Here is a 25,377-nt window from a genome sequence, read left to right on the forward strand (position 1 = left end):
ATTGGTGAGCGGATGCATCTGTTTGTCTGCACGCGCGCGCGGGGCTGTTGGCGCCGTGAGGTGCGTCGCGCTTCTGCGTGGGCGCGCGGCTCTGCTCCTCTGTTCCCGCCCTTCGCCTTGGCGCTGCCTGGCGAGGGGCGCGCGCTGCGGCTGGGTGACCTCCGTGCCCCTGCCGTACGCTGTCCCTCAGGGCAGGAAGAAAAGCGCGTCCCTCCGAGTCCGCGGCGCCCTCCTCCTCCCTGTCAGTAACATGAGGAGCGGAGAAGAGGGGCCTTTTGTCGGTCAGATCGGCTCCCGCTTCTCGGGAGAGCGCCCCGTCACCCGTCGGGCCGCCCCCAGTTCGGGGAGGTGAGTGGGGAGCGGAGACAGAAGGGGAAGTTTCCACGCTGAGGTGTCTGTCCAGCGGTGTTGCGGACAGGTGCTGGTTGTCAAATGAAGTTACTGGGAAAAAGCAAGCAAACTTTTTTTCCTTTTCTTTTTGCATGTGCGGTTACATGCTCTGTGCTACAAATCGGTGTGTCTTCCTAGCCCTGTTTGTCTTTGTGTGGCTGTCACTGTCTTCTCAGAACAGATAGACAATTATCTTGGGGGCAAAACCAGTCCCATTAGTGGGACTAATGCTGTTGTGTCCCTGTCATGATGGAAGCATCTTTTGCGCTCTTGATGTTACCTGGAGCATCCGTTTTGAGAAGCCTCCTTTTATGTCTATCATGTCTGTCTCCACCATCCACCAGGGCTTTTACAAGAAAGTATTTCTATCCCTACCTACCTACCTACCTAGGATTTTTTGTTACCAAGTGATAGCTTCAGCTGAGGATCTGGTTTTCCTGCTTGTGTCCTAAAAAACCAAAACCATTGCTGACCACAATTTTTCTCCGTCAGAAGCAAGAGTGTAATCAGTCCTAATGGACTCCCTACTTTCTTAGACTGGATAAGCTTGGTGCTATCGGTTGGTGGCCAATTTTAAGTGCTTAAAACTATTGTGAGGGCTCACTGGAATCAAACCAGATCATTGTGCACTGCCTAAAAAAAAGCATATTCTTGAATTGCCCTCTGTGATTAGTATGTTTTGACCAAAGTTATCATACATTAAATTTTAAATTATTCCTGCAGATTAAGCAATTCATATTTTAAGAGTAGGTCTCTTAGGAGGCATTGGGTATGTAAAAATTGCTTATCAAGAACATCCATCTAAATTTCCATTCATTTAAAAACGGATTAAAATATACTCTGTGTCAAACGAGGCTGCATAAAATTCTCCCTCTTAAAACTAACAAAAGCAAAACCTAGTAGTACAGCATATTTGAACTGGCAAACTGGTTCAACTCTGAAATTACTTGATGATATTTCATTTCTGCATTTTAATAGACCATTGGTAACTTTTTAGATACATTTATTATTACAGCTAAAAAAACAAAAAAGAGGATGTTTCCTTGCTGGTTTTGCCTTTTTGGGGCCAGGTGAACTTAGTATAAAACCAGATTAGAAAGTACACAAAGTCATCCAGTGGAGCAAATGATTAACTATTGTGCAGTCTTGCTATGGAGACCTTTCTTTATGTTGTATCAGATCATGTTTTACCTTTAAAAGCAGATAAAGGAAAAGGCTGGTATTAAATTAAAAACAATTGAAGATTTTTGAGGTGGGGAGGGGGGTTGTTTTGGGTTTTTTTGTAGGGAGTGGTGAGGCAATTTTCAAGTTGCAACTCTGTTAAGTCAGTTCATTTACCAGCTCAGCTGGTGACTCACTTGACTGAAGCAAGTCACACCACTTGTCTCTTTCCCTGTCATATGAGGGTAATAATATAGAGTTATCTTACAAGGAATTTTAAAGACTAAGTCTTGTCTCTGTAATTATTATGTGACAGAACACTAGCATTGGTTCATGACCTGTATATGTGTGCATAGCTTTCTGGTTTTGAGATCAGTTAACTTGTGACTAAGTTTTACAGCGGTCTTCTGTAAGAAATGCTCTGTTTTCTACTATAAGATGCATTTCCCTAGCAGAATTCAGGAAGGTAGTAACTTTAAATGGAATTGGTTTTAGTTAGCTTTGTATATTTACAGCTGTAAGTAGCAGAGGAAAAAAAATATTTCTTGAGCTGCTATGAACAGAGAACAGCTCTTTGAGGATTAAATGTTTTGTAGAAGAAAAAACAAAACACTAACAAACATATCTTTAATACGTAGAAATATGCTTTGGTATTTCAGCTGGCACGTAGCATAAAAATGTGTCTTGTTTCTGTTGATCTTAGCGATTGTTGATCTTAGTGATTCAGTTTAATGATTCAGTTTGCTTTAGTAGCAAAAGGGGGGCCTCTCCAATAATTTTATAGTATAGCAGGGCTTCTTTGAATTAGTAGTCAGCTTTTTAAATACAAACATTCTGTAAGATATTACTAGTCTTGTGTACTTGTGTACTTACTTGTCTTACTACCTTTTGTGTACATTTTTTACAAATGTTACAAGGCATCCAAAAGTTATTTGAGATACAAATTTGACAGCAACAGATGAGATTCGATAGTAATGAATTAAAGAATCCCTCTGAACCCTCTAATAAGTATTTTTAGTGTTACACTTTTTTCAGCATTGTAGGCTTTTTGTTAGTGTGTGGTTTTTTGTTTGGGGTTTTGGATTTTTTTTTTTTGTTCTTTCTGCAAAATACTTACTAAGAGGCCTTAAAAATGTGGGGAACTAACACTTGACACTATGTAAACACAGAGAAGAGTAGCCAACAGCTCTTTAGAGGATTCCAGATGTGTCCCCTAATGGAGAGAACATTTTGCGTCTGCTGGAGGGTGAAGGTAGCTGTCTGGATAAGGTAGGCTTTATTTGCATGTTACGTACTGTTTAACACACTGTTTCTCAGACTTTTCCTAGTGCCACCCTTGGATTTACCTTGAATGTATCTGTGTTTGCTTAATCTCCCTGGGTCAAAATAGCTTTTACTTCAGCCAAGAAATAGCTAACTGCTTTTAGTCATGTTTTGTGAAAATTGATGTTAACAGTTTTGAGGTGTTCTTGCCTAAAAAAAAAAAGTTTGGAGTTTTGAAATTGGCTTTGAATTTAACCTTTGTTATTCACGTTCAAAACATATTTGGAAGGGAGCTACAATGCAGCAGAAATTCTGGTGCAGCTGGGTAAAGAAGCTGTGGTAAAGGTGAGATGAAAGGGAATTTTTTTTTGAGTGTGATAAGTAATCAGAAAGATTATCTATACCATTTATACCTTTTTAAAAAGCTGAGAATATTGCACAGGCTATTGTGAAAGGTGACCTGGCAGTGGAGTAGCAATGGGTGACAATGGCAAAAGGTAGCAACAGTAAGCATTGGGGTTTCAGACCAAAGCCACCAAGAATGCTTGGTGTGGTCTCTTCAGCTGGTATAAAAGAGTCCTTAGAGGCTTCACATCTCTAAAGAACAAGAGCTTCATCTACTAAACAGATGAACTCTACTGTCCCTGGGCAAAAAACAGTGGTGCAAAATCTGAAAGAGAGATTAGTTTGCTGCCTCATCAAGTATGTGATGCAGTAAGAGGATTGGATTTGCATATCCAAGGAGCATTGATTTCTCCTATTACTGATTACTTAGGATTTTCAACTTAATGTTTGTTTTGTTGCTCTAATTGTCCCTACAATGGTATTTAGCTAAAACTCTATAGGTAATTTCATATGGTTTGCAAGGGAAGTATTGATCATTTCTAATGGGCCAAAATAATGAAATACAGTTTTTGAGTGAATGCTCAAGGTCTATTTACACTTTCAGTGGGAATTCCTAGAAATGTAATCTGGTATTCTTGGATCTAAAACTTAAGTTTTCTGCTCTGTGGAAAATATATTTTCAACCTCATTTCTTACAGAAAGGTTGTTTGACTGTTTATCTTGATAACAAATAGCTTTCTTCTACAACTAAGCAAGCTTCTGTTCAAAGAAATCTAGCAACATTTGAATGCTAGACCTTCAGCCAAACTTTCCAGTAGATTTATCTCCACATGTATGTTGTTCTAGAATCATAGAATCATAGAATGGTTTGGGTTGGAAGGCCCTTTAAAGATCATCTAGTTCCAACCCCACTTTGTGACATCTTTCACTGGATGAGGTTGCTCAAAGCCCATCCAACTTGACCTTGAACACATCCAGGGATATAATGGAATTTTGGAATAATGAAGGCTTATCTTCAGAGTGAGTTCTCTTTTCTTGTGAAATTTTTATAAACAGTTATGTTGAGCTGCATTAGCATTATAAATGTCACTTAGATATATGGTGTTTCAATTACACTGAATTTCTCAGAAATTAGAGAGCATAGTGTGTGTGAGCATCTACGTTGTGAACTTCTGAATTGGTACTTCCTGGTCCTATATGCAGTTGCAGCCACGAACTCTGCTTAACAACAAGAGTTGATACGTTTCAGTGACTGCATTGCAGTCTCCAGGTCTGATTCAATTCAACATTGAGCAAATGAATGTAATATGATTATTTTAATAATAACACAGTTTCTTACTCAGATAACATTGCTGAACGAACTTAACAACTGGGCAAGCCTGAACACCAGATGGCAGCATTTGATGAGTTTCTGACCTACGCCTAGTGAATGCGTTGACTGGTTTTGGCCCATTTTATGAAAATTCTTTTTGAGAGCTACTAAGATCTCTTTTCCCTGAAAAGTCATTAAAAAACCCTGAAAGAATGAGTGTTTCCAACTAGGAGTTAAAAGCAGGCTACCCTGAAAAAGTTTTTTTCCATCTTCCACAATCTCAGAGAGACCAAAAATAAGTTATAATTACTTGGTTAACTTAATGGTTAGATTTGGGAAGATATGTGCCTCTCATAACTGTCTCTCTTACCAGTACATATGCCTCTCTTTATTGATAGTTCTTGATAGCTTCCTGAAGAGAACACCTATGAAGGTATTTACCACTTAGGGACTTGAAGTATGTAGAAATCTGGGTCTCGGCTGTGTGGCTCAGGTTAATTTCATTCATATTCATTCAGGAGAAATAAATATTATCTGAAACATGTTTTGTATCAGTGCTTTGTTGGTATTTTTAAGTTCTTTAAAAAACAAAATAGTGGGCTGTATTTGGAAACTAGCTATTTATATTATAATCATTAAGATTTTTTTGTATTATTAAAGTCCACATTAGATTCTGGATTCAAGAGGCTGTCTCTATCAGTGATCATGCTTTTCACCTCTTTGGGATAGAGAAATTGGTAAGCAGCTCCAAGTTCAGTACAGAAGGAGATGTATTGTTTTCTTTTTGACTTAATGTGTTTTGTGGGAATTTTTTTTTTTTTTTTTTGAAACTGGTATTCCATGTAGAGACTGTAGAGGCAGAAAACTGATCTACCAATCACTGCTATATAAGAGGCTTTGCATTATCTCTTTAGTAACCTCTGGACCTGGTGTGCAGTCTGAATACTCAAAATAACTGCCTGCAGTCAAGAAAAGGAGTCCCGTTGCTTTGTTAAGGTCATAGGTTGCCTTGTTGGGAACAGCTGTACTGAAACATAATGGGCTGTAAGGCCCTCGCTTAACACTGCTTCCCACTGACCTCTAGTTCACCAAATATTCCAGCAGCCAGCGGTTTCATACACAGGTCCTTATGGCTTTTTTGTATGTCTACACTTCATGGTTGCTGAGGCTGTTAAATGATGGTTGGAGCTTAGCTTGCAGGTGGTCATTGCAGTTATATTCATGCCACTTCAAGATGGATTGATACGGTCTGATAAGGTGTCCTTGGTAAGATCACTTCTTGAATTGTCACTCTTTTTGATAGTTTGGTTTGACAGCAATCTCATTGCACAACACAAAGTCAGTCCAGTAAGTCAACATTCTTCAGCTGAACGTTTTTCTAATATAAAGCCACATATGGATTACATTTTTTTCTGTAGAATCTCTCTCAGCACAGTACTCTAATTTCTAGACTGTGCCATTTCCTGCTTCTGTCTATTCCTAAAGATTAGTCTTGGTTTGTTTACAATGGGTTGTTTACAAATGTACAGAAAATCAAAGTGAAGGTACAGTTTATTTCCTTAATATTAGTTGTTAGCCATGTGGATGTGACTGATTACACAGAATAAACTACTCTGAGAAAACAGTAAAACAAGAAAAAATAGAGGGCCACATTTTTCCTCTGAAAGCACATGGTCCTATGTGCTCGTGCTCCTACATCATGTGCTCCAAATTAGAAGTCTTATTTAAGAGGGGTAACTTGCTGAAATTAAAATATTGTTTTCATTTTTGCATGTTCTAAAATAAAGCTTTGTCCAAAATAAGAAAAGGAAGAATCTCTGTAGAGAGGCTATCCTGAACCAAAAGCTGGTTTTGAACATGTAACATGTAAACTGCTGTGTGGCTGACAGATGACCTGGAATATAAAAATGTTATAGTCAGTACTTTCTTTATAATGAATGAAATCAGAATCCTGTTTTCAAACTTTGAACTTCATTACAAAACCTTTACCTCCTTTCTCCCCGTTACTCGTGATTTTTGGTCATTTTAAGTGTTCTGTCTGTAGGATTTAAATAAATTTCTATTGGTTATAAACCTACAAGAAGGGAGGAATATCTAGCAGAAATGGATGTTTTTAAACCAGTAAATTTCAGTGTACTGCTTCTATTACTTTAAGTTTTGTTTTTATGTTGTAAAGAATGATCAGGAAGTTTCACATATGGTATGTTTCAAAAAAGCTGCAACAAAGTTATTTTAATAAGAAAAATGAATGCATGAATTATTTAAAATAGTTGGTGCAACTGTTCCTGTTAACTAATCCAGGCACTTGGAAGGCAATTACACTGAGCTTTGACAACATTGCCAACCCACTGCACAGTGCCTTATGCCAAAAGCTATTGTTGTTTTATTGACCATGTTCACCATTACATATGCATATGAAAAAACAGGCATTTTCATCGGGATTACCCTAATAGCATTAAGAGATTATTTTTTTAAATTTCCTTGGAAGGAAATTCACTTAAATGAGATTACTTATTACTTGACTGGTTTCCTATCATGCTGCTATGTTTAGGTAAGGGGAGTCCATTAGAGTATAAAGTTTTTAAAAAAACTGATTTTATACATTAATGATTTCAAATAAAAGAGAAGTACTATATTTGTGCACAGCTTCTTTTGAGAAAGTTAAGTCGATGTTCTGGTTAGGAGAGATAACGCTTTTTGTCCCTCTTGGTGGCCCCCCTAGTGTCACCATTAGTTGCTAATTACTTGCAAACAAATAAACAATTAACTCCTCGTGCCTCTTGGTGGGAGAGTTTTCATTGACATGCTAAAACTTTCTAATAAAAGATTTTAATTAATGACGTTGCAAATCCAACCCCCTTGTCAACATAGCTATAAGAAGGACTTGCGGAGAAATGCAAGTACAGTATACATGCTATGCTGGCTGAAGGTGAAAGCATGGCAAGTACATCGCTATGTGCTGCTAATACATCAGCATCTCTGAATCTTCGGAAAGTGTCTGGTTTTGTAGAAAATAAAACCACACAGTGCTCGTTTTCCATTGAAAGTATTTTGGGACTGGAGCAGAAAAAAGATGGCATTCCAGCTGTGAAACCTCACAGACCGTGGATGGATGCATGCACCAACTTGGGTAAGTCAGCAGCCTGTTTTGTAACCTCTCAAGCTTTACTCCTTTAAAAATGTTTATATTTTCATGTTTCTACTGAAAACCAGTAAATTGAAGCTCTCGTTTGCTTGCTTTTTCTAGTTTTAGGTGATGACAGTAATCCTCATCTGCAAATCCCTGTTGTTTGCTATGAAAATCCATTATTGCATGCTAACAGTAATCCAGTGCAAGAAGAAAAAGTTTTGAAATGTGAAAAATATTTTTCAGTCACTGAAAGGCTATCTTTCAAACGAGAATTGAGCTGGTACAGGGGTAGAAGACCAAGAACTGCATTCACTAGAAACCAGGTAGGGATTTTCATAGTTTTTAATAAATGAATTACAATGTAGTTTAGTAAAATGTTGGTAGAAGCCTAAAACAACTGACTTAATTCAGTACGATGTACCTCTGCAGAGAGAAATGTAATCAGGAACTAGTGTAAATTAACAGTAATGTTGCTAGTTTTAGCAGACCTATGTTTATGCATGGAATCAGAATTGTGCAAACACTGTTCGGAAATCTCCTGTTGAACAAACTAAACTGGTTTTCTTTTAAATTTATTTTCTTTTCTTTGACTTCTATGAAGGTAGTCATAACTATTCAACAAGTGTGTTTTAATCTCCTCAGATTGAAGTCTTGGAAAATGTTTTTAAAATGAACTCCTACCCTGGCATTGATACTAGAGAAGAGCTAGCTCGCAAATTAGATTTAGATGAAGACAGGATCCAGGTAATTAAAAATCTATTTGAACTTTTCTGTAATTCCATCTATATGTACTCTCTGGTTATATAAGTAGTTTGATAGCAGTAGCAGTAATTTTAATAATACCAATTTAAAACAATGTACATTTATACATGTGGTATGCCTTCAATGATTTGTGAATTGGAAGCCATTGAATTCCTTCTGAGATCTTAAACCTTCTTCCATGGCGTTGATGAGGTATTCATCACTATAATATTTCCATGATATCTGCTCTGTTAATCTCTAGTTATCATGTGCAGAACTTGATCATTTGCTTTCATGTTTTAAAATCATGTTTATATTATGCTTGTCATGATATTTGAAAAACAAATATTGAAATAATCTGTACGAATGTCTGAGTATTTTGTGAGACTGTCAGTAGAGCATGTATGTGTTAAACCAGTGTTTGAGCCTATGTCTTCATCTGGCCAAAAGCAAAATCTGCTCAGGCATTTTAATTATTGATTTCCAGGTAGTCCAATGTGAGAAGTGTACCATAAACATTAGAATTTGAGTCTCACCTTGAGGTTTATTAAGCTTTTGATGCAAGTCTTATGTTGGGGTTGATGGAAAGCTTGATGCTGAGATTAATTAAGCAGCTGAAGAAATAACACCTTAAGATTTGTGTGTGAATTCCAGATGCTCAGATCTTCCAGGGTCTATTCAGTGTCATTGAAGTTAATATTAGTTTTTATATTAATTACAGTGAAGCTGGTCCTCACTTTCCAGTTAAGCTGAGGGTATTATTTTCTTCATCTGTGGTGTTAAAATTATTGCAGGTAGATACATGCTGTCATCTGCAGATTTTAAATTTGTATTGAACTTACAAACTACTGTCATTACACAAAATACTGTAAAGTTCTGCAACTATTTTTAAGTTTCAAAGCTTATTCTGCTTACAGTGCTGTATTTCTGAAAAGCATGCCTTTTCTTTCAATTTTAGATCTGGTTCCAGAACCGTCGTGCAAAGCTGAAAAGATCACACCGAGAATCTCAGTTTCTAATGGTGAAAAATACTTTCACCTCCAGCCTACTAGAGTAGAAAGAAAGATGGTTTGCTGTTACGGTACTACAATAGAACACGAAGAATTACTGGAATTTTCATAACTTGTATTAAGTAATGGTGATATATTAATTATGATTTTATCCCCAGATTTGAAATATTATCATAATTTTCATTCAAATAAACTGTAAATACTTGAAGTATTATTATAATCTACTTTTTGTGGAAAAAGTGAACTTTTCATATGTATTTTAATAAGTATTTTCAGAAGAGTTTAGATATTTTCGCAGTTAAAAAAAAAATCCAAACCCTAGGTTGCACAAGATTTTCAGCTAGTATAAATTACAGCAGCTTAACTGAAGACGACTTAACAAAGCTTTGTGGTTTTTTAAAAAAAGTCTGTTTAAAGTCTGAAATATGCAAAATAGATCTTGCTACTTGAAACGGATTGTGCGTTACATTGGAGTTTAAAAAGCTTATTTATAAAGAGTATGATAGTTTTCATAAAGAACATAATTTTTAGAAAAAGGTATCTCAAATGAAAGGGCTAATATTCAACTGACTGTTCAGTTTGAACAGTTGTTTGCTTAAAAGAAGATGAAAATTGTAATTTCTTTTATATCTCATTTTAATTAATTTAGGATATTTGCCTATTTAATGCTTCACCTTGGATATCTCCTCTCTTGTCAGTATAAGTGTTCCAGTTATAGAAGTTGCCCTCATTATCTTTTAATGACAGAATGTAGCATTTCACAGGATCAAATCAGCGGGGACCAGACTAGATATCCAGATCATTGCCATTAATTTTAGGGTGTTGAATTCATTTTTATCAAACAGTACATGAAAGTTAATTACCCACATATTTGATATTCAGCCTGAAGTCAATATGCATAAGGAGAGCCTTATACAAAAAAACCACCCAACTCTTCATGACTATGATGTAGGAAAACATTGTAGTGTGGGTTTACACTGTTCCTTGTTCAGCAGAGCTTTAAGCACTTGCTTGAAGTGCTGGTGTCCTTCAATGAGACTTCAGCCTGTGTTACTTACTAGAGATACATTCTATATGGGCCTAGCTGTATATACAAAAAAATCATTTTGTTTTAGGCTGATGGTTCAGCAGAAGCCCTGACTTTAAATGATATTTCAACCTGTAAATCTGAAAGAACCAGTAAATCCCAAAGAATTTAGACGTAAAGCTATGTTAATTGGGTTTTCCCACTTGGCTGACTTGAAAAATAATTCTTATTTTGAACCAAAACTATATTTACAGTAGTCAAAAAACTGAACTGAATTATTTTATCTGATTTAAAAAAAAAGAACATAGGGAAAAATTCTGAAAATTAGGGAGAAGAAATTATGTGAGTGCTTATGACATTTAAATTGTTTTTAACTACTTCAGAGTGTAGATCTCAGACTAACTATCCCACATTGAAAGAAGCCTAGCCACTGTTGGTTTCCAGTGGAAACAGTTTTGCTTTATACAAAGTACTTTGGTATTCACTGGAGGAAGAATTTGAGCCGAAGTCTTCATTCTACACACCTTAGCCACCAGGCTCATTCACCAGGCTCTTTCACAGTCTGACACTCAGCTTCTATGAAGTCAGAACATCGAGGACACAGAAGTCAGCATATCTTTGTTAATATAGGCTAAATGTAAATAGCAAAAAAAGGGGGGCGGGGAAATCCATAGGTTCTTGTAGTGTGTTAGTAGTGCAAATACAGATAGATTGTTCTTCAGTTGCACTTTCTTATTTAATAATAATAAAATGACAACAGATTTCTTTTTTTTTCCCTGGCATGTTACTTTCAATGTGGTATAGTCTCTAGAAGAGGTAGGTGTTAAAATTGTAAAGACCTGTCTCTACTGCTTCCAGACAGTTTTTGATTCCTATATCTCTTCTAACATGCTCTGCTTTTCCTTCAGTTTGTGTTCTTACGACATCTCTATACACTTCAGTTGTTATAATGGATGATTTAATGTAGCTGAACGTTTGCAAGGTATTGCGAAATGTAGTTGGTTTAGGATTTTATGAGATAACATTGTACCTGTTATATCATGAACAAACCAAGTATTGCTCTTCCTTTCTCGATGCCTGTATCCATGATAATCTGCTGTCCTATAGAATGAAAGGTAAGTTTGAGAAAACGGGTGATAGAAAAAACTTAGTTTTATGTAGTCTCATATTAGGAAAAGCTGAAGGGAAGGATGATCTGACTTCAGTCCTTAGTTGATATTTTGGATGATGGGTTGAGGTATAAGGGTTTAAATAAAAATAATTTCTACATTTTCTGAAAAATATTACTGAAAAGCTGCATTACTTTAGAACCAGACTACAAATATTTGCCATTTTGTGTCTCTAACTTCATGCGCTCATTGCCTTCATTTTTATAGAATCTCTAAAATCTTGAATTGTTTGACTTTGCTCTTAGAAATCCTATTTTAGTGTGAAAATAACAAACTTTTATCCGATATTGGAATGTTAATTATTCATGCTTTGTTGGATTTGGGAAATGACATTACTAACTGAACTTCTGTTGTATCCTGCATTCAAAAATACTTAAGAGAACATTCACAAAAAAAGCAATTTAAATGGAGCCAAATCCATTAGGAATAGTTTTTAGAGAAATTGGAATCTCAATTCAGATACCTACATGGTCTGGTAAAGGCAAAGACAATATTGGGAATGCATGAGTTCTGTTTTGTTTTTCTTCTTGCCTCAAAACATATATTGCCCATAGCTTAACCTTATTGCAGGTAATTTGAAACTATTGTCTACTTTACTGCTGGAAACAAGGTTTCCAGCAGCAACAGATTAGACTAATCTGTACAGATTGATGCCTAAGAACCTTACTCTATTATCTGGCAAATACCTAAATACACCTAATGTCTCTTATAATGGAACATGTCTCAAGTGACGGAAGTCTGACAAAGCAATTTAAGAGAAGGAGTAGAATAATAGCAGAATAATAATAGCATCAGCCCTGGTATCCAGCTCTCAATTAGCAAATGTTACCAGAAGGATGATTGGTGTAAGGTACTAAGAGTGTCGCACATAGTGCTGAGGGGCAAAATGTTGAATAGCATAATTGCATTATTTGCTTCATCTTGGCTTAGCTCGTTCTTCCCAAAGTAAACGCATCAACAAGTTAAAGGAGAACCTCTAACTTTACATTTATACCTACTTTGACCAGCATGTGTTTAAATTGTGGCCATCACTTTCTCAAATATAGCTGAATTTTTTTCCATCTTAAAAAATATTAGTCTGAACTCACAGGATTTTCTAATCTTGTACTTCCTGATAACATGCAGCTTTCTGGACTACCTTGGTAATACATGTAATACGCTATGTTATCTGTCTAGGCACAGCCAGTCCAAATAACGATAGTGGATCAGACTATGTCAGAAGAGGCCACCATGCATGCTGAAATCTGGTCCCACTCCAATTTTGCACGCTTTGCCTTGCAGTGTTTCTGTTTGTCTAGCTACCCTTCAGAACTATGATCAGAAAAGTCTCAGTCGTCTTGGTTCCTATCCTGACTTAAGCTTTGTGAAGCCACAACCTCCTTTACTTCCAGTCATGTTGCCTTGCATTGGCTCCAGTAATCATTTGATCCTGTGATGAGCTGATAAATTTACTAGGATGGTGAAAAACTTTTCTAGCAAAAAACCTGGCTAGTCGTAAGACTTCTCACTCTTAATATTGGCAAGCTGTTATGTCAACATCCATCAACAGCTACAGTTTAGGCTAGGGTCAGGTTGATAATGGGCTTGTGTCATTGACTGTAATGGCACTTAAACATGCTAGTAGTGCTTTCCTGAAATAGGTCCAGTGCCTGTGACCCTAATCAGGATGCTGGGCTGCATAATTATTTGTTTTAAATTGACCTTTTCTTAATTAGTGTCTCTATCTTAAAATTTTTTTCTAACCACAAACTTCAGCAATCCCCAGTGCTGTCCAAAAAAGATGAACTATGCTCATGGTCTAAAAGCAGGTTCAAATTAATTTATACCAAAGAATCAATGCTTCCAAAGTTCCATTGTAATATTATTACTTGCAGCATACATAAAAGCATAGTTTGAAACTTAGTCTTTAAATTACCAACGTTAGCATTGAAGGCCCAGATTTAGAACACCATTCATTAAATTGTCATTTAAAACTTTGAATTTGCAATTATTTAGTTTATCAAGTCTGTGCTTTTAAATAGCAAGCTAGCATACCAGCAAACTGTATGTTATAATTTTCCTGGTGTGCGTGGGTACATCTACATTCTTCTAGTTTTTCAAAATTTTGTGTTGAAAATACTTCTAAAGCAATGAAACCCAGGTCTTTTTGTAGTTGTATGTAAGAAGATTAATGCTGTGTTCATAACATTATTAAGAGGAAATGGGACTTCAAAAATCATCCAGCATTTATGTGGCTGAATTTAACAAAAGACTTGTGCAAAAGTAGCGTAAAATCATTTGCAAACACCTTCAGTTTACCTAACGTGAAATTAAGCTAATTTTAAACAGTTGAGATGAAATCTCAGGGTTAACTAGTAATCACAAAATCAAAGCTTTTTAGAAATTGGTTGTAATCAAAACTTTTGATTCCTTGGATTGACTTAGTTTCCCTAGCAGTTGTTAGGTTGATACTCTTTGTCCCTTCATTTTAAAGGACATATTACATAATTGGATGGGAAATATAAGGTATTTTATTTAAAAAAAAAAAACCTTTTGAACAATGGTGATTGACCTAAATTATTATTTCATGTCCTGCTATTCGTGTCATGGATTCATCTTGACTCAAAATCATATTCAGTTACTTTTATTAGAGCTATTTAGAATATCTCATATACTTATTTAGTAATGGAACAGTAAAAAGACAAAGTAGTAATGATCATTATGTGAGGGGGAGTTGGGGCTGTTCAGCATCTTGAGGTGGGGGGGGTGGAGGGGCGGGGGGTGCGGGGAAGGATCCCATCTGATTGCATTACAAAGGAAGTTCATGCGGTCATAATGAGGAAACGGGATTGTTAGTGAAGGAGAGGAATCTAGGGCTGTTGAAGAGCAATCAGTTCTAGATCCTTTGTGGGAGAATAGTCCCTTTACTTGCATTACATGAGGGGGAAAGGGTTAGACAGAAAATGTGGAAAACTAGTCTTTGTATTTTGGGCATCCAAAGCTGATATCGGCATGGGCCACCAGTATTTTCTTAGGCCAAATCAGGAGAATCTCAGAAAGTATGAAGTGCTGTATTAGCATGGCACAATATTAGCAGTGCAGTTTTGCTTTTTTAGTTTGACTAGCAAAATAGAAAACTAATCATATATTTGTTAAGTTTGGAAGAAGCAATAAACGGAATTTCCTCTAATACCTGTTTTTGCAGGATGCTGTTTATTAGCAATGAGGTAACAACATGATTAAAAATGCTTAGGGATATAGAGGGTTTGGTGTAGTTGTGGTATAATTGCTGACAACTTTCATACTACCATGTATGTTTTGTATTTGATCATATGAATGTGGTACAGTGCTGGTATTAGAGTGATAGAACAAGTGCATTGCCTGTGCCTTAATTAAAAAAAATGCAAAGAAGAACAAAAAAGCAATGAAATAATAGATTTTTCAAGTGTATTCTAATCCATGTTGCGAATCAGTCGGTGTAAGTCTAGTGCCTTTAGCAAACAGAATATTTGTTGGTTCAAACAGGATGCAAGTAATGCTTTTGATACCAGTTTCAAGCACGGTCATCTGGCTTGGGATGTTACAAGGTTCTGTATGTGTGGCCTATAAATATGATGCCATACCTGGATTGGGAGAAAATACATATTCTTTCTTTTTGGATGTACAGTCCAATGTTTTGTTTTTCCTAGTTCCTAAACCAGGTTTTCCTCTGCCACTGTGGCAGCTGGACAACCCAATGAGTATAGTCTACCAGTGTTTTCCTTAATCTTGTGCAATTTGGAGCAAAAAGGACAAAAGTTAGCTGATGGTATAAGATAGTCCCCTTCGTTAAAAGTTATCTATATTATTAGTCTTGTTATTAATCACTATAAAATTTTGGGAATTTGCCATTTTTAAATTGCATATGTAAGCATGTGTTTCAAACTCATTATCTCATTGTGACCTTTTAAAAAAAAAATCATCTGTAACGTTGCATCAACTTAATTATTGTACCTTATTTTTCTCTAATGCCTTCTTGCACTTTCAACACAGAATTTTTATTTTACCAGTCCATGTCATTTTACTACTCCTAAGGTGATAAGTGCCTGTCCACAATTTCTAGATTCTGTGGCAGTCTTTTGTCTATGTATAAACAAATTATGCTTTATATGTTAAATGAAAATGAATATATATCTTTTAATGATGGATTTCACACTCTTTTAATATTTAGAATTGTATTGCATCAATCATAGTTATACTCCAAAATATCTTGGGATTCAGTTTCTATGATGATGCCGTAGTAAGGAAATTAAGAAGACAGCGGCTCAAATATTCTGCATTAAAGATTGTTGGGTATATATTAGCTGCATCTTAAACATTTTGGTTTTTCATATTAAATCGGATTTTAAATTCATAAATCTTGAAACAGTGGTAATAGTCTGTATTTGAAATGCCTATGCAAATGCTGGGCTGCTTTTGCCCTCTTGTGGCTAGATATTATAATTACAGTCCGACATGTTCTTAAATTAATTTTGAGTAAAATCTGCAGTCACGAGTTAAGCTGTGGGTAGACAGAATGCCAGCAGGTGACTACCTATTTCGACTGTACAAAATTTGTGACCAAATTTATATTGTACGTGCATACAAAGGCTTGCCGTTGGGCCTGATTTTCTAAAGTTCTGAATGGTCAATATTGAACTGAACCTAGTGAAAATTGGTGGATGCTTAATATTTTTGATAGTCTGAATATTTATTAATAATTAGCTATTACCTTAAGAATTCAGTTTTGGGCAGCCAACCTTTTAAAATCTTGCCTCTAAATTAATTTAGGCTGCTTTGATGAGTACATGTGTATAAGACTGCCCAACATAGTCAATTTAAAGTGGCAGAATCTTTTTACATTCCAGAAAGCATTTGACAAAGTGGCCAGTAATTACAAAAAAACCACCCTTTAGAGTGTAAAACTTAAAATGACTTCTGGTACAATATCTACTAATGTAATTCTTCTATGATAAGAAATACAATGTTGACAGTGCAACGGTTTGCCATGCAGAAACATTTATTACCACCAGACACTTCATTTATCATTGTTTTATCACATTAGAACGATAAGAAGGGACTTTGTGCTGTTTAAATAATGCGCATTTCTTAACAGTTTGTGCGTTTAAAAATGTTCAGTCAGGATAAAATATTAAAAAATGTGGTAGTACCCACTTCAATTTCTTTCTTGATTCAAGTATTTGTAAGTTATCAGATAGATATTTGGATATGAGGCATACAGTGAAATGCAATTCTCTGACTTCGGAGTGGGAACAGCATCTTATTCTATGCTACAGGATGTGGCTATCTAACAATATAATTGCAAATTGCTCTAATTCATTTTGACAGAGAAAGAAAGTCATAGGGAAGCATTCTCTTGAGGCATCAGCATTGCCCTTAGAATGCAGTTGCCAAGGCTAGATATTTTTGTAAAACATAAGTGACCTCCTTTTCTTGTAGATGTTCTTGTTTAAACGAGAAAACTGATTCAATATTTCCCTTCTTTCCTCTGTAAACATATGGTCCTGGGCAGTAAGTTTTATCACAAATTACAATTTAGTAGGAGTGGTGTTTTCAGTGATGGTTACTATTATCATCTAATTAGAAACAAATAATAATTACCTATTGTAACTTATCATATTAACATGCATTAACTTTCTGTGTATTAACAAATCTTGTTCATTTTGTTTGATCAGTCTATTATCTTATTCTTTCCAAAAATAAGCAGCTAACTTAATCCTGATTTCCAACTGCTTCAAATTTTTGTTTTAAAAGAATGTGCAAGACTGTAGGTAAAAAGGACCTTGAGTTTGTTTGAGAGATAGGGCTGCCAGCAACAATTGTCATTCCTAGAAGGGCCCTTCCTCTTTTTTTTTTTTTTTTTTTTAAGCCCAGTCTTGTAGAATTGCTGTGGATTCTTTTGTATATTTGCTATAAAATATTTTAAAATTCTTCTCTGAAATATATGTATCTATCATATAAACAAAGATTGCAATTTCCATATGCTTCCAGCCTTCCTATTTGATTTGTATATTTCCCTTAGCAGGAGTAGAATGAGGTGCTGTGCTGTTGACAAAGTGCTTTCCAATCTTCTTCCATAATGGTTAGACAATAGTAAGATTTTTTTTTTTTTTTAATTCTTCCGGCCATGTTCCTATTGTTCTGAAACAGTATCTGTTGCTAGTATCTCTATGCATTGTAATTACAAAAATCTTCAAAACATTTTCTTTAGCCTTAATTACCCTTAGCTTTTGGCCTCAAATAACAAATGATGTCATCCTGAAGTGCTTGAGCAAATAGCTCTCCCTCAGTTAAATGGGAAAGGGTTTAAGGCAGGTTATGCTCGGTGAGGGGTTCCTTAGTGTGCTAGGATTAATTTTGCAGACATTGCCACAGGATGCTGTGGAATTTCAGAGTAGACTGTTAAATTAGGTTAGGGTTGGTCCTGTCCTGTCCCACCCCCTCCCACCCACCCCACCCCCCGTGTTTCCCTGCAGAAGGAAAACGACAAGCTGTCTGGATGGAAAGTACTGTGCTGTAATAAGAAAGGGTTGAGATTGGAAGTAAAACTGATAAACTTTTGTAAAAATGTTACTTTATTAACATTTCTAGCATTTATTCAAACTGCATTTTGGTGATCTTGATTGTATTTTTAATAGTTGATTGAGATGAAATGCCTATATTGCAGAAAAATATTATTTTAAAATCAAACATTAATAATTTGTCAATTATTGCTAAAGAATAAAACATACATAACTTTGGGGATACAGTTGTTCATTTGGAATATTTCTAGTTCAACAGAATTTTTACTGAAAAATGACTCTTCCATGCAATTTTTAATTTTCTTTGCATCACAAATCTACTTTTCTCTAAAAGTGCAGTTTCACATTACGCCTAATCCAGTGTAACAGAAGACTGCTGCTGAAAGATGTGGTCCTGCCCTGCTCCCTCTTTTCTCAGAAATGACATGTGGCCACAGAGTGAGTCAATTCAGCATGCTTTTGGAGCAGGGGGGAGTGTATTTGGTGACACATCAGTAAGTTGAATCATCTCAGAGAACTGAACTGTCTGTTCCTTTATTATATTCATATGAATAAACAGATGAAAAACTAAACAGAAATACAGAGAGCTGACATCTGACTGCAAACATTCTCTGCCAGCAGAATAAGTTGGCCTGTATACAATACAGAGAACTGTGAGGTCTGGGGAATGGTAATATTAAATGAAGATTTGCATCCATGGATCACTGATAAATCGTTATTTTGATGGTGATCAGAAGCAATTTTCATATAATGACTGTTTGGTTTATTTCAGTCAGTTCCTTTTCACCATAACTTACTCTTACATCTGATGCTAACTTGAGCCTTTAGGAATATAGGACTGAAACTTCCTTGGTCATTAAGTGCAATTTCCTGTAGAAGACATTAAGTCATCCAGAAAGGTCACAAGACCATTCATTCCCTACTCTCTGAACTCTACAAGCCTGAAAACACCCCCAAATACCTGAAGATAGACTTGAGATTTTTAAGAAAAAAGCTCAAACATGACAGTGTGACATAAAAAGTGAGCAGGAGAGAAATATTACTGCCTGTACACTACAAGGGATTCTGTAAGGTCTAGCATATTCAGCATTAAGGACTGGATGCTCAATTGCAAGGACTTGTTGCAAAGCATCTGGATATAGAAGTGATGGCTGCCAGCGTCAAAGCAGAACTCGTGCATCTAATTCCACTTTCAAGTCCCATCTGGACACAGCAGCAGCTAATCTAGAAGTGCCAATAAACGTTTGGACGCAGCAGGAGGCAGTTGGCTGCCAGGACAGCATGCTGTGCTCTTTGCCACTTGCAAGGTACAAGCAGCCAGTTGGATGGAATTGTTTTGGAGGCTGGATCTGGGCTCCGTGGCCCATACTATTTTAAGCACCCACTGGTAATGTCTGGATGACCTTAGGAAGTAGAGTGTGTGTCTATAGAAAGAAGCAAATTAAAAACAAAAACCCCTACACCCAGGAGTCTTTTCCTGTCTTACTAGGGGGCAGAGTCTTTCCTGACTCCGAATCTAATTATTGGTTTAGCCTTGAGCATGTGTGCAAGACATAAAAGCAGGCATCTTTATGACTCTGTGCTTAAGTTTCCCCATCTATAAAGTGGGAATAGTAATACAGATTTTCTTTTCAGAACTCGGCGTTTTTCATGAATTCTTGGTACATTTCTCAAGGCATAGTGATTTAAAAGTTGCCTTGAACAAGCTAAGCATTCATAACAATTGATAGATTTGATTCAAATTTCAACTCAATTTTATGGCCTGGGGTCTTATCAGTTGATAATCTTTAACTTGAGCTTAGCCAGATTTGTTGAAACTATGGCATGTTATAATACGGAAGATTCAATTTTTAGGACCCTTGACACTGGTGGGAATGTTCATGCCCTTGCTGAGAGTTGTCCACATCAATTTCACACTTTCTTCCTAATTTTGTTCTTAAGGTTTGATGGACCTGGAAGGTCTTCCTCCTTTTTATGCTAGATGTGCATTCCATAGGTAAACCATCCCCGTGGGACACTTTAGTATAAGTGGTTATTATCAAAAGATCTGGGTTTTTGTCTTCCCGTATCTGCCAGATGAAGTTCCAGAAGATCCTTGCATTGCAGATTTTCTGTTTTGGCATCTTATTTGTTTTTTTATGGAGAGTGAGATGATACTTTGTGATTCCAGACCTGTAAGAGGTTTCCGAGATGCCGCTGATCTTTTAGCATACTGTCTACTTGGTTCACCTCACTTTATAACAGCGGGTGGTGTTTATCTGTAACAGAAGTGTGTTACTGCTGTAGTCATGATTGTCTGATTCAGCTGAATACTTCAACAAGCATGATGCATGCTTTCTGGCCCAAAAGTGAGCTGTTTTCATAACTCCTTTTGCAGTCAAGGTCAGTCTCTCTTGGGAGAGATTTCAGTGCTGGAAATATGAAGTATGGATGGAGCATACAACTTCCAAGTCTAAGATGGAATTTTTGCTGAGCGATAGAAAAATTCAGTAGGGAATTTTCAACCATATTATCAGAACTTTTTACTACATGAGTTTTCATGTTTTTGTAGGAACTGCTGAGTTCTCACTGTCCCCTCCATCTGGGAACAGCTGCTCAGAAAGGGGAAGAAAAAAAAATGTTTTTTAGCTTTAAGCAAGAAGGTAGAGTGGCAACCAAAACCAGCTGTAGAATGCATGATATTGATACCCATGACTTTTGGATATTATGTGTTCTATACTATTTGGAAACAAGACACTGTTGTAAAAAGGACAAAAGAGCCTACAGAAAAGCAGAATCCCCACAGCCACTTTTGCCCTTACATTAGCTAGCAGCATTTTGGAGAATCTATCTAAAAAATGTTAACTGCTGTCATTTGATTCCCACCTCTCCCCTACCCTTTTCCACAAAAGATTTCAGTGGAAGTTATTCTAAACGCATACAAAGCAGTGAAATACTTCTGTATTCAGTTCATTCATATTAGTAAGTTGGACATGGTGGCAGTATGGAGATAACTTTTTTTCAGGTGTCATTTTGTTATTAGCTTAAGCTGAACTATTGGGAAGGAGGCATCAACGCTGACTTTGTCAGATGGCATCTTTGCTTTGTGCTAATAAGTTTGAGGTCTTAGTAAATAAGACCAATCATTTTTCTGCTTTCTGGGTACTGCCAGTGTAATCAGCAGTAGCTGAGAGTTCTTCAGTTACTCTGCTACCTAGGAAATGTCACTATTCATTCTGTATCTTTGATTATATTAAAATCATTGTAGCCTAATGCATCAATAGCACAGATAATACTAATTTTCCTCTTACTTCTCACTTAAAAATTTCAGCTTCTCCAGCAGTCTAGAACTCTGTTAACAGAAAATGCCAAACAGATTTCCCCGTAGTTTAGACGAGATCTGTTTGCAGATCAATGGAGATGTGTTCAACAGGGAGTCATTGCTTGTCATAGGTGGTTACAGGCAGCAGAGACATTATTGTCCTGTAAATAAATTGTACATATGTCTGCCTTTCTTTAGCCGTGATATTGTGATGCTTTGTCTTTTGTAATGCATTAAAACATTAAAAATGCATAAAAGGACTAGTTATTTACAGTCCTTTTATATAGTTTTCAAGCCTGTTTGGTCACTTCCGAGTAATGCAAGGAGAAAGTAAAGCAAGAATACCCAGATAGAAGTGTATGGTGTACAGTGAAAAAACGTGCTAAACTTTAATTCTAGTCTGGGATATATTTGACCCTGGAAAACATCTCATCATAAAATCGGTGAAATTCCACCTATGAAATGAGTGGTCTTAAGATACCCTTTTTCAGAATTCCAGCCTGCAGGGGAAATGGAGATCAAAAGTAAGCATTATTTGTTCCTAGAGCCTTAAAAGGCCTATGGTGTAATCTTCAATTTGTGCTCAAAAATGTTTAATGGCAAGAATCTAATTTCTGTTCATGTCACAATGAAGGGCTATGACCATCCTGAGATCACAGACCTGTTTTCAGAGGTAACTGAGTGCAAGAACTGTGATCCATCAACTTAAAACAAGCAGTTTAAGAGAGTTTTATTGTATTATTTTTGCCAATAGTCACAAAGGATGGAAAACCCTATGATAGGTGTAAAATCAGTACTAGTTTAAAAATTACCAACTGGTCATGTTTCCTTTCAACTGATTGGGTTTTTTTGCATACTATTTTAATCCAAACCATAATGTCTTTTGTAATATTGATGGGTTTGCCTATTCCATTAGGTTTATGTTTTTGTCCAAAATTAATCATAGCAACAGAATGTACTAAAATCAAAATCTTCAAAAATCATTGGAGTTGTGATGTGTAAAAGTGACATATGACCAGGCCCTGAGCTACCTGATCTAAAACTGACGTTAGGACTACTTTGAGCAGACCTAATGACCCCCTGAGGTCCCTTCTAAGCTAAATTATACTGTGATTCTGTGCTTCAGAGGAGCCTTGGGCTTCGATGTCTCTTACACGATTTTAAGAATTTCGGGCAAGGGGTTTGTAATTGATATAATTCACTGATATATCAGAGCAGCTTGCATTTGAAATTTATTAGAAATGTGATTTATTTTCTTTTAAAGAAAAATGTTTTGGTCAAAGCATGCAATACCAAAATTAACTGTTGAGAAAGCTGAAATATTTATTGCTACATACAACTTCTATTGCATTTTCTGCAATTGGAATTCTATGATAGTATATTCATCCAGTTTGTCTTTCTTAATATTTCTTGCATTACTCTTTAACTTGTTAAAGATCTAGGATTGATTTTTTGGCCCGTGGCCCTGATCTTGCAAAGTACTTGGACTGTACCGCTATGGTTTCATGAAAATCAGCCCTGTTAGTGAAGTGGCACCTATTCTTTCTTGCTTGGGGGGGGAAAAGAAGCCAAAATCCATAGATTACTGTGAACAGGTTACTTGCAGCTCCACAGTGTAGTAAATGGATCAGCAGTATGGTATCGCACCGTGTAAAGAAGGTGGGGAAGGCTGGTCAGGTACTAGCTCAACCCCGTTATTTTTCAGGAAAGCAGCAAAACCCCCTGCTGTCCCCACGGGGCGGGGCAGCCCCCCGCACCGGTGCTTCTTGGAAGGGTGCACGCGTGGAGAGCGCGGCGGGAGGGCGACCTGCTCTTTTCCATTGTTACTGTTTGCAAAGGCTGCCGACTTTCCGCGGCCCAGGCTGGAGAGGGGCAGAGCGGCCCCCCCGCCCGGGGCGGTGACGGCGGGGCGGGGGCGAAGGGGCCGAGCCCCGCGCCCGGGCCCGGCCGAGGAGGAGCCCCCCGCCCCCGGGCCGGCGGCGCGCATGCACACAGCGGCGGCGGCAGCAGCAGCCCTCCGCCCCCGGTGCCGCGGAGCTGCCTCCGCTCTCCGGGCGCTGCTGGGCTTGCAGCAGACCATGGCACCTGGGCTGAAGCTCGGGTCCTTCCTTTTCACGCTCATCGCCTGTTTCGGTGGTCACCAGCTCGCTGGGGCCGCTGGAGGAGCCAGCGCCAGGAGGGGGTCAGCGGCCGATGCTTGCGGAGGGAGGGTGAGTAGAGCGAAGCAGGCAGGCGTGTTGGCGGAGTGGGGCTTTCCGCGAACTGCAGCGTTTGAGGGGAGATGCTGAGAGTTTTCTAGCTTCGGGTCTCGGGCGCTGTCCCGTGGGCGAGTGGCCGTGTGAGCACTACAGGTGGGATGGGCGCTTGCCCGGGTGTGCGATGAGGGAGCGGGCTGCCATTGAGGGGGAAAAACGTCTTCTGCAACTAATAAAGCTGCTCCAAGGCTCTGCATCTGGTAGTTAATTTGCGGCCGGGAGAGAGGGTGGCATTTCCCGGGAAAGGATATTTATTGGTTTCTCGCCTGGGGGAGGGAGGCATCTTGTAACCAGCGAGTGTGAAGAAGTCACTCAACGGGTCTTTTACCACCAGCGCGCTCTCCCCTTCCTTAAGTCGACCTGCACTGCGAGAAGGATAAAAGCGATCGCTTAGGCTTTGTTATTTTAATGATTCGAGGCCGGCTTGGGGTCTTAGCTTCAGGCCTGATCATTATACAGAGGATGTAGGAAATTTACGGGAGGGGGAAGGGGGGAGGAAGGTGATAAACATTTTGTTACTTGTCTTTGCCTTTTGTTCCTGTTTCTCGTGTTTTGCTGTCAGACTTTTCTTGATTGTTTTTCTTTTTTTGGATATTTTTAAATAACTTTTGGGTTGTATGTTTTGGTCTGTTTTTTTTTTTCCTTTCTCCTGATGTCTAGTTACAAATTTAGTTGAAGTGTGGTGATCCAGGAACACCGGAGGGAACACAACTGACTTTCATTGCTTTTCCTTTTTGTTAGACTGTCACTAAGGATTTTCTTGGTTTCAGATCAGATCCTTTGAGAACGTTACTGCAACACACAGTTCCGAAGTTTGTTGGGCGTAGTTTAGAAAGGCGAAAGCATTGGAAAATTTGTAAAAGAAGAGTGTGGAAAAACAAACTTGAAACCCTGATAAAGCTTAAGGCCTAAATATTTGTGTTGGATGGAACTGTTGAAAGTTTAGACTCCCCTGTTAAGTCTTTTTAACTGAGAATTAGGAATAAAATGTTTTGGCTCAGTATGTCTATTGTATGTTTTACCAGACATAGGCAGGATAGTCCACATGCTCATAACGACCACTGTGTATGTTTCTGTCAAGTTTTGCATCAGCTATTAAGTAAATGGTCACTATTAAAAGTTGTGACACTTGACTCATGTATTTTGATGTTTATAGAAATATGCAGATGCAGTTTGTATTGGAATTATTTTTGCTTACATAACTAATGTCATTGTGTGTATTAAATCTGAATGTACCACAATATAATTCTTTTAATATAATTACTTTGACTGGCTTTTGGATCAGTAAAAATTACACTCTCTCCAATTAGCATAAACCCTCCTTTGTCTGTATTGCTCACAACAAATGTAACATTTTAGCTTATTAAATATTTCTACTAGTTTCTCTTTTTATAGTATTTTCAGCTTCAAGTTCAGACTTCCCTAGCGAATTTTTTAGATATCTTGTCTGATTATTTAGTTATAATTTCATAGTCTAATTTTGCAATACCAATCTTGCTTATGATTGCCTACATAATCCGGGCAGGGCAGCATTTATTAGAGTAATGACTGCAGGATGGTACCCGTTGTCTCAGTTATGTGGTATTTATCTTGGTCTGCATGTAAGTTTTGAGTAGACTTGACATACTATTAAATGACTGATGGCCCCTCTAACACATTGTCTGCTCTGGAGCAGGGTTGCCTTTGAAGTAGTACCCTGTAGGAAGTAAAGAGACTATTTGCTCTATTAAAATT

The 25,377-nt window shown here is 37.4% G+C and overlaps 1 protein-coding gene across 5 annotated transcripts; it reads left to right on the top strand.

Annotated features, from left to right (window-relative positions):
- Positions 1-49: 49 nt before the first annotated feature.
- On the top strand, positions 50-11,335 carry HESX1 (HESX homeobox 1). 5 transcript variants are annotated; one of them, XM_075159042.1, is made up of 6 exons: positions 94-352; positions 2,723-2,820; positions 7,343-7,601; positions 7,719-7,924; positions 8,244-8,345; positions 9,301-9,557. In XM_075159042.1, the coding sequence occupies exons 3-6, from the start codon at positions 7,388-7,390 to the stop codon at positions 9,397-9,399; spliced, it is 621 nt and encodes a 206-aa protein (XP_075015143.1). In that variant the 5' UTR covers positions 94-352; positions 2,723-2,820; positions 7,343-7,387; the 3' UTR covers positions 9,400-9,557. The 5 variants fall into 5 exon arrangements, with proteins under 5 accessions (XP_075015145.1, XP_075015143.1, XP_075015146.1 ...); XM_075159045.1 differs by having other exon boundaries at positions 7,519-7,601; XM_075159044.1 differs by lacking the exon at positions 2,723-2,820 and having other exon boundaries at positions 50-348; positions 9,301-11,335.
- The last annotated feature ends 14,042 nt before the right edge of the window (positions 11,336-25,377 follow it).

The sequence above is a fragment of the Calonectris borealis genome, chromosome 10 (genome assembly GCF_964195595.1).
Source record: "Calonectris borealis chromosome 10, bCalBor7.hap1.2, whole genome shotgun sequence".
In the NCBI taxonomy this organism is placed as follows: domain Eukaryota; kingdom Metazoa; phylum Chordata; class Aves; order Procellariiformes; family Procellariidae; genus Calonectris; species Calonectris borealis.

Excerpts from the sequence above, each read along its gene's own strand:
- HESX1 (XM_075159044.1), top strand. The coding sequence starts at position 7,388 with ATGCTGGCTGAAGGTGAAAGCATGGCAAGTACATCGCTATGTGCTGCT. Across the intron at positions 7,602-7,718 it reads GGATGCATGCACCAACTTGG|TTTTAGGTGATGACAGTAAT; the intron begins GTAAGTCAGCAG and ends TGCTTTTTCTAG. Across the intron at positions 8,346-9,300 it reads TAGATGAAGACAGGATCCAG|ATCTGGTTCCAGAACCGTCG; the intron begins GTAATTAAAAAT and ends TTTCAATTTTAG.